At 61.8% G+C, this 13257-nt stretch overlaps 1 protein-coding gene across 2 annotated transcripts in view; it reads left to right on the top strand.

Annotated features, from left to right (window-relative positions):
• SCMH1 (Scm polycomb group protein homolog 1) overlaps positions 1-7220 on the top strand; it is a 54552-nt gene extending 47332 nt beyond the window's left edge. For both annotated transcript variants that reach the window (XM_054395230.1, XM_054395231.1), the window contains 3 exons: positions 4262-4468; positions 5416-5558; positions 7095-7220. In XM_054395230.1, the coding sequence (XP_054251205.1) occupies positions 4262-4468; positions 5416-5558; positions 7095-7220 (476 nt within the window). The remainder of the gene's footprint in view (positions 1-4261; positions 4469-5415; positions 5559-7094) is intronic.
• Positions 7221-13257: the final 6037 nt, after the last annotated feature.

The following is a 13257-nucleotide window of genomic DNA, read 5'->3' as shown; positions in this document are numbered from 1 at the left end:
AGCTCCCTCAGCCTGTGCTCACAGCAGAGCTGCTCCAGCATGCCCAGAGTGCAAGTGGAGAGCAGTGAGCAGAGGGAGTCCTTCCTGTGAGGGTGCTGGCCTGCTGGGGTCTACTGTTGTTGGCCCAGGCAGGGGCTGTGCAGGGCAGGGACTAATGAGATGCAGTTCCAGATTTCATCTAGAAATGAGCTCTTCTCCCACAGCTAAAAGCCTCTTCCTCCTCCTCCTCCTCCTCCTCCTCCTCTTCAGGGAAATCCCAGCCCAAGCAGGAGGTTTGCATCTCAGAGGGGGTGTGTGGGGACCAGGAGCCTGCAGCAGGCAGCTCTGGAATGTTTCTGGGGCTGCTCCCAGGGCTCCCTGCAGCTCCCCAGCAGGACAGGCTCTGGCTGCAGCACTGTGACACACTGGTGCCTGGACAGTTCCACTTTTCCAGGCTGGAGGCAGTGGGTGGCAGTGGGAAACCTTCCCTTGCCTTTGGTGGGGATGAGGAGGGGATGAGGAGGGGATCTTCTCTTGCATTGCTTTTCTCAGGCATCCAGGGGCTTTTCTGTCACCTCTAGCTGAAGGGCTGCAGTCCCAGCACAGTGGGGACCTGTCCTTCAAGGGCTGCCAGCTGCTGGGAGCAGTGGGAGCCTGCTGGGGAGATCAGAGCTCTGCTTCTGGCCACACTCCATGGCCTGGCAGTAACTCGACTCTGGAAGGCACAGCACTGTCTGTTGAGCTACCCTGGCGTTCTCTGCCCCCTGCCTCTCCACCACTGATGGGGGCAGGTTCTCCTGCAGAGTGCTCAGCACAGGGCTTAGCTGAGAGCCAGCACTTTGGGTAAGCTAATGGAGCAGCTCTGGTGAGGCTGCTGGGCAGTGGCTGTGCCCAGGCACAGCTGTGCCCTGCCCCTTGCAGACCCTGGTGCCTTCTGCCACAGATGATGCACAGGGCGGGGGGTCTTAGAACCACAGAACCATTGAGGTTGGGAGAGACCTTGGAGCTCACCCACAGCTCCCATCCCACCCCTGCTGCTGAGCCACCACCACTGAACCAGAGCCCTCAGCATCACATCCAGGCAGCTCTGAGACCCCTCCAGGGCTGGGGACTCCACCACCTCCCTGGGCACAATTTCAGGCTCCTTAGCACCACACTGACATGGACCATAGAATCAGACTCACAGAGTGGTTTGGGTTGGAAGGGACCTCCAAAGCTCCTCCAGCCCAACCCCCTGCACTCAGCAGGGACATCCTCCACCAGATCAGGTTGCCCAGAGCCCTGTCCAGCCTCACCTTGAATATCTCCAGGGATGGTTCCTCAGCCACCTCCCTGGGCAACCTGTTGCAGTGTTCCAGCAGCCTCCTGCTGCAGAACTTGTTCCTCACATCCAATCTCAATCTGCTCTGCTCTCGTTTCAAACCATTGCCTCTCTCCTGTCTCTGCAGGCCTTTGGGAACAGTTCCTCTGCAGCCTTCTTGTAGCCCTTCAGGTACTGTGCAGATGGTCTCTGAGCCTCCCAAGCTGTCACTGGCTGAACCCAGAAATTCCTTGTGCTTCCACAAATCCTCTCTGTGTGAGCTCTGAGGCCTTCACAAGCAGTCAGCTGCTCCTGTTTGCCTGCCCCAGCACATCTTGGGCAGCTGTCCCAGGGCTTCCTGGCACCTGGAAGCTGTGTGCCCCCTTGCAGAGGGTGGTGGCTGTCCTTGGAGGGTGGAGATGTGCAGCACAGAGCTGTTGCTGTGCCTGCAGTCACTGTTGTGGTACAGAACATCAGGGCAGAGGGCTCTGCCCACTGACTCCTCTCCTGCCTCTGTGCTTCCCTGTGAGTCAAACATCCACTATGCACAGATCATGGAATCATGGAATGGGTTGGGTTGGAAGGGACCTTAAAGATCATCCAGTTCCAGTCCCCTGCCATGGGTAGAGACATCTCCCACCTGCCTCAGGTTGCTCAAGGCCTCATCCAGCCTGGCTTTGAGCAATTCCAGGCTTGGAGCCTCCATAACCTGTTCCAGTTTCTCCCCACCCTCACCCTCAACAATTTCTTCCTCATCTCCAGCCTCAATCTCCCCTCTCCCAGCTCAGAGCCATTGCCCCTCATCCTGGCACTCCCAGCCCTTGTCCAAAGTCCCTCCCCAGCTCTCCTGGAGCCCTTCAGGTACTGGAAGGCTGCTCTGAGGTCTCCCTGGAGCCTTCTCTTCTCCAGGCTGATCAGCCCCAGCTCTCCCAGCCTGTGCTGTGCAGTGGGAGGTGGTTTCAGGGGTTTTAAGCAGAAGTGTCCTGTTGCCCATTCTCGCTGTGAAGAAGCTCCTGTGGAGTGCCACTGGTGCTGAGCACATCTCCTGTGTGAGCCTGAGCCAGGGAATCTCCAGCCAGCCAGCTCAGCACTGGGTTTGCATCCAGTCCTGTGCTGAAAGGGGATGTGGGAAGGTGGTGTGGGAGTGAGGGAGGCCTCCAGGGCTGTTCAGAAAGAGTCCTGAGTCAGCAGGTGCCAGCACACCTACCCCCAGGGGAAGCTGGTGCCACAGGGGCAGCACACAGCACAGTCAGCAGGGCAAGACTGAGGCTTGCAGGGTGTGCTGCTGGGTCCTGAGAGCATCCCAGAGACCTCAAGGAAAAGAAAGGCAGAAATGCCTCAAGTGCAGAGTGCCAGAGCCCAGGAGATGGAGGCTGGCAGTGACACAGCTGCTAGCCTGAGCTCTGCTCCACTGGGTGCCCATCAGACACACCTGAGGGGAGCCTCAGTCCTGCAGCCTCAGCAGAGGAAGTTGTGAGCTGGCTGCCTGCAGCTGACTCAGCTCTGGCACCTCTGCTGCAGCAGGGGCTCTGAAAGCAGAGGCTCCCAGGCCACAGCAGAGTCCTGGCTCACTGAAACCAGAGCTGACAGAGCCTCCAAAGCTGACAGAGCCTCCACAGGAGGTTGCCCCAGCCTGTGGGGCCCAACCTCTGCAGCACTCAGGGAGCACTTCAGGCTCTGCAAGCTGCATGGAGCTTCACTGGAGCGTGGCAGCATCAGCTGCAGCTCTTGGGGCTCAGGGGCTGCAGCATTGACTCTGCACCCCAACCACCATCCCAGCTCAGCACAGCCTCCCTGTGCTCTTGTGGTCTGGGAGGTGCCAGGGAAGAAACCTAGGGCCTGGCTGGGCCAGTTCAGGTTCCTTCACCCTTGTCACCTACTGTGGTGGTTGAGTGGCTGCAGCTCAGGCCTGGGAGCTGCCCTCAGGCTCTCAGGCACTGGCAGAGGAGCTGCAGCTCTCAGCCTTGAGTGCCCAGGCATCACCCCTGGCTTTCCCCTTGGCTGCACAAACTTGCCAGGGAGCTCATAATGAAGGCCATAGGTATTGGAGGAGCAACCCTGGACTGCCACTGGGCCATGCCACAGTAAAATCCACAAACAGCTGTGGGCATGGGGTGAAGCTGTCCCAGCGTGGCAGCAAAGGGACATCCTGCTGGCTCAGCCAGTGCCATCTGTCACCCTGCAGAGCTTCTTCAGCCCCTCCACCCTGATCCTGCCACTGACAGCTGAGCACCAGATGTGTCTCTGAAGTGACAACTCAGTCTCACACTGGGCCCAGGAGAGCCCTCTGCCCTGTCCTGCCTGCCCATGTGCCAAGGTGGTGACCTTGGTTAGGCAATGAAACAAAACCCATGGGGCAGTCAGGAGAGGTCACCAGCACCTGGCTTTTGGGGCTGGAGGAGCAGCAGGGGGTGAGAACATTTCCTGGCCATGCTGGTACAGCTCAGCAGCTGAGAGGAGCCTGCTGCTCCCTCCAGCTCCACATCTGCTGCTCTCCTGGCTGCAGGACTCTCACCCTGTCCCCCATGGTACCCAGTGCCTGGGCTGTGACCTTGCACACCACTGCCAGTGCCAGGCAGTGCTTGGCCCCTCGGGGAGCCTCCTCTGCCTCCTGAGGGCTGTGTGTGACACCTGTGTCCACTGGCACCCAGCACAGGCAGCCCTCCACCCACTGCCACCTCCGTGTCCCACTGCCACCCCCATGTCCCACTGCCACAGAAGGGCCTCTGGAGGGGGTGAGGCCATGGGACTGCAGGCTGGAGCTGCTGGTGGCATCAACAGGGAAGCTGCTGCTACAGTCTGGGTAACAGCCATCACTGCTGACTGGTTGGGCTGGCTTGTGCCAGGTGTGGGCCAGGTCTGCCCTGGTTCCCGTGCTCTGGAGCAGCCCCCAGGCAGTGTGGCCCTGCTGTGGGTACTGCCTGTGCTGCCGTGGGGCTGCCGCTGCGTTGGGTGCTCTGACCGCAGCTTGGTGTGTTCCAGGTGAAACCTTTGTCCTGGGAGATGGCCTCCCAGGGCCCTTGGAGCCTCGCCTGGACCCCATGGACTCTGCCTTGAACTCTGTGCATTCATCCAGCCACAGCAGGAGCTGCAGAGACTTCCGCCTGCAGGGATACAGGCACCAGCACCAGCACCAGCCCTCCAGCCTCAGCCCAGGCACCGCCGCCCTGCGCAGGATGAGCTCCGGGGGTAAGAGCTCATAGGCCTTGGCCAGCAGAGGCCTCTGCCGACTCCAGCTGCACCTTCCTGACTTCAGCGAGAGCCAGAGCCTGGCCCTGCTGTGGAGCAGGGCTCTGGAGGGCTGAGGCTGGCTCTGGAGACCTGGCCACGGGGGGTGGAAGGCAGAGAGGCCACTGCAGGGTCGCACTGTGGTGTGATGCACGGGGAGACAGAGAGGAGGAAGGAGGCAGGAGCTGAACGTGCCAGCATGGGCAGGGGGCTGGCAGAGTCACAAACAGGCATCTGTGAGTCCATGGGGATGGGTCAGGAGTGGGCAGAGAGCTGCCTGGTGAGGCCAAGACACTCCAGCAGCACTGCTCTATGTGCAGGAGCAGGGGCAGGAGAGCTGCAGTCTGGCAGCACGTGGCCAATGCAGCTGTTTGCACCACAAGTTGCAATTTTAGGTGCATGGCATCACTGAAAGCCTCTGGACAGCTCAGGCTGCTGCCAGGGCATGGGGAGCAGGGCTGGGCTTAGCTCAGGCCATGCTTCAGGGCAGCAGTGTCCCACATGGGCTCAGGCCAGCAGAAGATGCAGCTGCTGGAAACCACCGAGCTCTGCATGGGAGCCATCAGCAGATGGACAGGGGGGAGTGGGAATGGGAATGGGAATGGGAATGGGAATGGGAATGGGAATGGGAATGGGAAGCAGGGGGGAAACGCAGCTCAGGGCAGGCAGGGGAAAATTCAGATCTAGAGAGAGGAAGAGGGCTCAGGGTAAGGGAGGGCTCTCCCTCAAGCAAGGCTCGAGAGAGCTTGAGCTCAGCAGCAGAGCTGTGCTGCAGGAGGCTGTGGGGCAGGGCTGGGTCTGTCCCTGCCAGCGCTTCGGGAGCGGACAGCGGTAGGTGAGGGGTGGCTGAGTGCTGGGAGGTCCTGGGCACAGCTGGAGTGACCCTGCTGCCTCCATCCCTCCCGCAGGCTCGGACAGGTACCTTGGCTCTCGGGACGTGGCGAGGCCGGGCGGCCGCGACCCCTCCTGCTGGACGGTGGAGGAGGTGATGCAGTTCATCCGGCAGGCAGACCCCCAGCTGGGGCCCCACGCAGACCTCTTCCGCAAGCACGTCAGTACCCGTGCCGGCCCCGGGGGGTGCGGGCTGGGGGGGCAGAGCCCTGCAGGGGGAGCCGGGAGAGCCAGAGCAGCAGCACTTGGTGCCTGCAGAGTTTGTGCTGAGGAAAAGGTCCTGCAAAAATCTGCCCTCACCCTGGCCAGTTTGGGGCTCCTCTTACTCAGACATCACAGCCCAGCTCAACTCCTGAGCTGCAGCTGAGCCCCAGCACTGAACACAAACCCCTCTCCATCCCTTCCATCCTCTCTCCATTTTCTCTCCATCCCCTCTTCATTCTCTCTCCATCCCCTCTCCATTCTCTCTCCATCCCCTCTCCATCCCTTCTTCATCCCTTCTCCATCCCCTCTCCATCCCTTCTCCACTCTTGCTCCATCCACTCTCCATCCTCTCTCCATCCCTTCTTCATCCCTTCTCCATCCCCCTCCCATCCCCTCTCCAATCCCCTCTCCATCCCTTCTCCATCCCTTCTCCATCCCCTCTCCATCCCCTCTCCATCCTCTCTCCATTCCCCTAGCAGATTTCCCCTGGCAAGGGGCACGTTCCAAGGGTGGTTCATTGGGTGCCCTGCTGGACTCCCTGTTTCCAATGCCAGGGAGTCTCCCCAGGCTCTGGTCCTTGTGTGTGTCTGGGAGTATCCAAGAGGTGCAGACACAGCACTGAGTTTATGCAGTGAGAGCTGCACAGGTTTGGGCACCTCCACTGCTGATTCCTGCCAGCTTGTCCTGCCCATGTTACAGAATCAGAGAGGGGTTGTGTTGGAAAAGCCCTCTGAGATCATCCAGTGCAGCCACCTCAGGGGAGGTGGGGAGGAAGGACCAGAGGTGGGGAGGAAGGACCAGAGGTGGGGAGGAAGGATCAGAGGTGGGGAGGAAGGACCAAAGGGAGTTTCTCTGATAGGACAAGAGGCAATGGACACAAACTTGAACACAGGAAGTTTCATCTAAACATGAGGAGGAACTTCTTGACTGTGAGGGTGCTGGAGCCCTGGAGCAGGCTGCCCAGAGAGGTTGTGGAGTCTCCTTCTCTGCCCCAGCTGGATGTGTTCCTGTGTGACCCTGCTCTGGCAGGGGGTGGGACTGGGTGATCTCCAGAGGTTCCTTTCAACCCCTAACATTCTGTGACTCTGTGATGGGCAGGATGGAGGCAGAGGCAGTGCAGGGCAGCAGTCCCTCACTCAAGGGCACCATCTCCCCACTGCAGGAGAAATCTCCTGGCAGAGGCTGTGCCCACCCTGCAGCTTTTCGTGCCATGGCACACAAAACCCTCAAGTCAAGGCTGAAGCAGGAGTCAGGGGACCCAACTGTGCACCCCAGGAGGCTGCCACGGTGCTGCTGCTGCCCATGGCTCCTGGCTGCTTCTCACCCAGCAGATGTGCCCCCACCCCGCAGGGGTCCAAGCTGCCCTCGTGCTGCAGGCAGGGTGGGAGGCAGGGAGGGGCTGCTGGTGGTGCTGTGGCAGCCGGCTGGCAGGGCCTGTGGCAGCGGGCAGCGTGTGGCGGGCAGGGGCAGTCAGCAGCGTCCCCTCCGGCAGGAGATCGACGGCAAGGCCCTGCTGCTGCTGCGGAGCGAGATGATGATGAAGTACATGGGGCTGAAGCTGGGCCCAGCCCTCAAGCTCACCTACCACATCGACAGACTCAAGCAAGGCAAGTTCTGAGGGGCCCTGGGGCTCTGCTCCAGCCCCTGCCCACGCGCCAGGCACGCCTGCAGCACCCGCTGCCGGCAGGGAGGAGCCTGGCACACGGCTGCCTGGCACACAGCTGCCTCCCAGGCCTGGCACTGGACTCCAGTCGTGGCTCCCGTTGGAAGCGGAGGGTCTGTTCCTGCTGCCCAGCCAGCACTGCTCCGTGGACTCCTGCTCCTGGCCCTGCGGTGGGCAGCAGCTGTGGGCAGAGCCCGTGGGCGCCAGGTGCGCTGCTCCCCCTCAATGTGGCTCCTGTGCTGCGAGGCAGCCAATGGCTCCCATCCCCTCGCAGGGGCAGGGGGCCAGGGTGGGGGCTGGGTGCTTTGTGCTTCACAGGGCAGCCCAGCTGAGAGGGCACAGTGCTCCCAGCCCACGCTCGGTGCCCCCAGCCCCTGCTCATACCCTGTGGCACTGTGTCAAGCTTCCAGCAGCAGCCCCAGCCCTGTCTTCCACTGCCAGGGGAGCCTGGCCCTGGCCACTCACCCCTGAGCTCTGCCTGCCCCCCAGTCCCCAGCAGCCTCCCCGGGACTGCCAGGCTGCAGGCTTCGTGTTCATGGCTGATGGGGAGGCCATGCTAGGAGCAGCTGTGGAGAGCCAGGAGGGGGCAGCTGGGCCTGGTGTGCCCTGGGCACAGCCGGGCCGGGGCCAGTGTTGGAGGCTGGTTGGGTGCTGCAGGATTCCACTAGCCCTTCCCACCTCCTGTCCTTTGGGATTTGTTTTTTTATGGCATTGTCTTTGAAATGCTGAAAGGATTCTTTTCTACCTGTTGAACTCGCAGCTCCTGGAGCTTTGTAGCCAGAGATGGAAAGGTCTTCCCAGGGGCTCCCCTGCTGCTCTGGTGCCTGTGCCAGGCTGGTGGGGCTGGCAGGTCAGAGGAGCCCAGTGTGACCTGTCTCTGTGCTGCCCTTCCTGCCAGGGCTGTGCAGGGGACACCTCTTTGTCTCAGACCCTCCCATGTATTTATTTCTGATGGCACCTGAGCACTGTCCTGCAGTCCCAGGCACTTGGCTGCAGCTGCAAGAGGCCACCCAGCCCCAGGCCATGTCCCCTGGGCAGCAGCTAGCAGGGCCAGGGCTGCCTGCAGGGACAGGGCCATAGCTGTCCCCTGGAGATTGCCTGTCCTGGGCCCACAGCAGCTGGGGAAGGGCTGACTGGAGAGCAGGAGGCATGGCAGAGAGCAGGGCTGTGCCAGGCTGTGCCCATGCATGCACCCACTCCACTCCTGCTTCCTTCTGCAGTGGCCAAAGGGCTGGGCCAGGATCTTCACTGCAGGCACTTCTTGTCCTCCTGCCTTTAGCTCACCCTCTGCCCCCAGAGAACATCTCACAACCACACCCCTGCCAGCTCCAGGGCCCGGGCCAGCAGCAGAGCAGCTCCATGGTGGGCGCCCTCCAGGCTCCCATCTTTACCCCGAAGGGGAAAATTGAACCCTCTCAGAGTACTGAAGAGGAGCTGTGCTGCCTGCCCTGCTGCTGCCTGCCCTGCTGCTGCCCAGCATGGTCCAGGGGAGCTGGGCTCAGCCTCTTGTCTCACAGCATCGGCCCCAGGATCCCCTCCTCCCCCGCACTGCGTCCAGCCGATGCTGCTCCCGCCGGCCGCTGGAGACAGCCCTGCGCGGGGCCATCAGAGCTTTCCTCTGCACTTCTTTTACCTTCAGTTGTTTATAAATAAAAGGCTAACCGAGGCCCTCCCCGGCCCTGCGTGCTCTGCTGGCAGCATCGCCCCAGGGAAGGGGCACAGGACAGGGGCTGCCCGAGGACAGGCTCAGGCTGCCGCAGCCCCGCGCCTCCAGGGCTGTTAGTGGAAGTGCTGGGCTGAAGCTGGGCTGAGAGGAACCAGCTCGATCTGGTGATGGTTTAGTGCCAGGAAGGAGAGGAATCAGCCTCTGCCCACCCTCTGCTCAGCCCCTCTGCCGCCCCCCAGGCCTCTCAAGAGCTGTGAGCATTGCTTGGTCCCACCCAAGGCAGCTGCTGGCTGCTGTCAGGGATGGTTTGCCCCAAGCAGCCTGGGCAGAAGTGCTGCAGGTCCTGGTGCTGCCCCACGAACAGTGCAGGGGATCCCAACACCTCCTGCTCCTGCTGCAGCAGCCCCCCAGCACCTCCTGCTCCTGCTGCAGCAGCCCCCGGCACCTCCTGCTCCTGCTGTAGCAGCCCCCAGCACCTCCTGCTCCTGCTGCAGCAGCCTGGGTGCTCAGGGACGTGTGGCAGTGCTGTGGGCAGAGGCTCTGATCCTGCCTGGAGCTTCTGGGGCTCCCCCACACCTGGGGGATGTTGGAGCAGGGAGCAGTCCCTGGTGGGATTCCCTGGCCCCACTACTCTGCACTCACAGCTCAGAGCTGCTCTGCCATGGTGCCCTGAGGCAGGAGGCAGGGGAGGGCAAACACCACCCCCAGCCAGTCATGGGCACATGGTGGGGGGAAGCTGAGCCCTGAGCCCCCCATTGCCTGCCACAGAGCATTGCCAGGGCCACAGGCTCCACATCTGGACAGCTCCAGAACACCCAGGAGCCACTGCAAGCTGTCAGGGGCTGCTGTCCCACAGGGAGGGGTTGGTGGCATGGGCTGGGGCAACACCGAGTCCAGGGGTCCAGCCAGGCCCCACCCTGGGCATGGGGCACCTGCACCCACAGCACTCACTGGGCTGCTCTGCAGCTGGCCCAGCTCAGCAGGGCTGGTCCTCCAGCCAAGGTGGTGACGATGGAGCCAAGGTGGTGATGAAGCAGCCAAGGTGGTGATGAAGAAGCCAGGTTGATTATGATGGAGCCAAGGTGATGATGATGGAGCCAAGGGGGATCTCACCTTCATGTGCAGTGAGCCAGGGGGGTTCATGCCTTGGCTCACACTGTGCCTGGAGCACCTTGAGACATCTCCTCAGGGGCTGGTGGTGAAGGGGAGATGCTGGTGGTTGGGGAAGGCAGGTGAGAAGCAGCAGTGGCAGGGGGGCAGCAGGGTGAGTTCTGCTGGGGAGAAGGGTTTGTGGCTGGCCTTGAAGTTATGGCAGCACTGAGAGACCCTCCCCAGCTCTGCCCTTGGCCTTGCTGCCTTGGGGCTCACTGGGCACCCCAGGAAGTCTGTTCGGGTGCCTCTGGCCCAAACTCACCCAGGACCACTGTGGCAGCACCTAGCTCTGTGCCCCCCAGACCTCCTCCTGGCACTGTGTGGCAGTCAGGGTGTCCCTGCCCCCAGCCCCACGGCAGCAGAGCCTGGGTGGCAGCTGGGGCCACCCTCAGGGCTGAGCCTTGGTGGCTGAGCCAGGGGCCAGGGTGCCCAAAGTCCCAGGCCTGTGTGCAGAGCCCAGGGACCCTGCTGCAGTCTCCCTTCTGCAGCCCCAGCCCAGGAGCTAAAATGCAGCACCTAAGGGTGGAGAGAAAGGCAGAAGCCACCTGGCACCCAGGGGCACACTGCCCAACCCTGCCTGGGCACTGGGACTGCCTCCTCCCTGCCCCACCACAGCAGGAACCCAGCTCCAGGGGGGGCAGATGGCTCAGGGGAGGCTTTACCAACATGGCCACGAGTGGGGCTGCAGCCAGCCAGGCCCTGCCTTAGGGCAAGAGCTGGGCTGGCACCAGGTGCCCAGGGAGGGCTGCTGAGGTGGTGCAGGGCGGGGGGGGGAGCAGCTGAGCTCTGCACCCTGCAGCTCCCAGGGGCAAACAACTCTCTCCTGCTGATCAGGTGAGGAACAGCCCCAGAGGATGAACACCCAGCAGGACACAGCTGGGGGGCATGAGGACAGCACAGGCACAGAGCAGGATGGGCCCAAAGGGAGAGATCCTTCCCCAGCTCTGCAGCCTGAGGGCAGCAGGCAGGAACCAAAGGGCACCACAGGCCCTGCCCCCAGGCTGGAGTGGCCCTGGGCCACTCATCCCCAGGGCAGCTTTGGGTGCTGGTTACTGACCCCCAGCTGAGGTGAGGCTGGAGCAGGGACAGCCCCACACAGCTCAAGGCAATGGTTTGAAACTAGAGCAGGGGAGGCTTAGAGTGGAGATTGGGAAGTAATTCCTTAGAATGAGGGTGGGGAGAGACTGGCACAGGTTGCCCAGGGAGGCTGCGGCTGTCCCCTCCCTGGAGGTGTCCAAGGCCAGGCTGGATGAGGCCTTGAGCAAGCTGGGCTGGTGGGAGGAGTCTCTGCCCATGGCAGGGGGTTGGAGCTGGATGAGCTTTAAGGTCCCCTCCAGCTCACCACCCATCTATGGCAGTGCTTCACCCATCAGAGCTCCTGACACCCTCAGCCACCCTCCCACCTGTGCAGGAGGAAGAGGAAGAGGAAGCACATCCTCCATCAGACATCTTGCAGAGTAAGTGCAGTGACACGTGCCCTGCAGGGGCTGGGGGGCTCAAGGTTTCTCCACTGCAGAAGGGAAGCAGGGAGGAAGTCCCAGGAGTGGAGGCAGACTTTGGAATTGAAATCCATAGGAAACAGAGCTGGGGAACCTCCAACCCCCGGGGGGTTCCTCTGGAGCAGGGCTGGTCCACTTCAGTCCCTTCCCTCCCCCAAGCTACAGAAGCAAGACAGCAGCTCCTGGCCAGTTCCTCCTTTTATTACCAACCACCCCTTCCCGGCGAGGCAGCTGCAGTTTGGGCCCAAACAAAACCATATCAGGGGAGAAAAAGGTAAGGAAGGAGCCTCCCTGCTGAGGAGCAGTCGTGGCCAGCAGGAGCTGGAAAGGAGCAAGGAGGGCACTGCAGCTGCTGCAGGGCATGGGGAGGGGAGCTGGCCTCAGCTGCACAGGCTCAGGGCTCAGCCAGGCTCAGACCTGCAGCATCTCCATTGTGAGCCCCTGGAGAGCTCTGCCCAGGGTCAGATAAGTTCCTGCCCCTGGCTCCTGCTGACCCAAGGCCAACCCTGAGGCTGTTTGTACTGCAGCCAGAGCAGGGGAAGGGCAACAAAGCAAGAAGTGCAGAGCTGAGCCTGCAGGAGAGCAAGGAGCTGAGGGCTGAGCCAGGGACTGCCTCAGGAACCAGCTCTGTGCTGTGTGGGCAGCTGGACTTGAGGCCCTCCATGTGGAGAAGGCAAGAGCAGGGTCCAGGCAGGGAGAGGAAAGCACCAAGAGCTGTGCAGGCTGAGGCCATGCACACACAGGGGAGCAGGGCAGCACCTGAGAGCAGCTCCCTGCTGTGCCTCCCTGGGCTGCCAGCTGCCATTTCCCAGCCAGCACTGGTCCCAGGAGCTCTGCTTCAGGGTTTGCTTTTGGAGTGCCCCCACCTCCAGCTGCACCCCTGCAGTGCTCCAGGGAACTCCACTCCAGGAAGATTTTCCTGGTTAAATCTCATTGCTGGCAACAACTGCCCCAAGGGCACCAGTGCCAACCATTCTTAAATAGTGCTGAAAGAGACACCGAAGAGCAAAATCTTCCCTCTGCCCCCCAAGAAAGAGACTGCATGAAGCTGAGCACTCCTCCCCTGCAGCACAGCTCAGGAACAGAGCAAGCCTCCAGCACCTCCTGGCCTCCAGACACCTCCCCAGAGAGGGCTGTGGGGCGAGCAGAGGCTGGAGGAGGCAGCTCAGCAGCCAGGCCAGGCCGGGCCAGGCCCAGCTGCATTCTCCCCTCACATCCAATCCCACCCCCAGCTTGCTGTGGATCTCCAGGATGGTGCCAGCTGAGGACAGCCTGGACCTGCTTGTGCTGGGCTGAGCTGCCCTCCAGAAGTGAAGTCTGCAGAGGAAATGAACCAAGGACAGAGGAGCTGAGAAAAGAGAGAGGCAGGAACTCAGGGGGGAAATGACCAACCCTAGGGTAGGAAAGGCCAAAGCCAAGGGTTCAGTCACTCTATTGCTGTAAGAACTCCTGGGGGACCTGAGGACTTCTTCTCTTCAGTGGAGACATCTGGGGAGAGAGGAGGGGAGCAGGAGTGAACTGGGAGTGAAGAGCCACAGCTGGACCTGCCCAGCACACTGCAGGCTGAGCCCAGCACAGCTCAGCCCCACCAAGCACAGCCCAAAGCTCCTCTGCCCAGGGCAGAAGATGTCCTCACTCCACGGTCCCCCCAAGCCCTTCCAGCCCCCAGAGCTCC

This window comes from Indicator indicator, chromosome 33, assembly GCF_027791375.1.
Source record: "Indicator indicator isolate 239-I01 chromosome 33, UM_Iind_1.1, whole genome shotgun sequence".
Classification (NCBI taxonomy): Eukaryota; Metazoa; Chordata; class Aves; order Piciformes; family Indicatoridae; genus Indicator; species Indicator indicator.
This window is presented reverse-complemented; position numbering and strand designations above follow the sequence as displayed.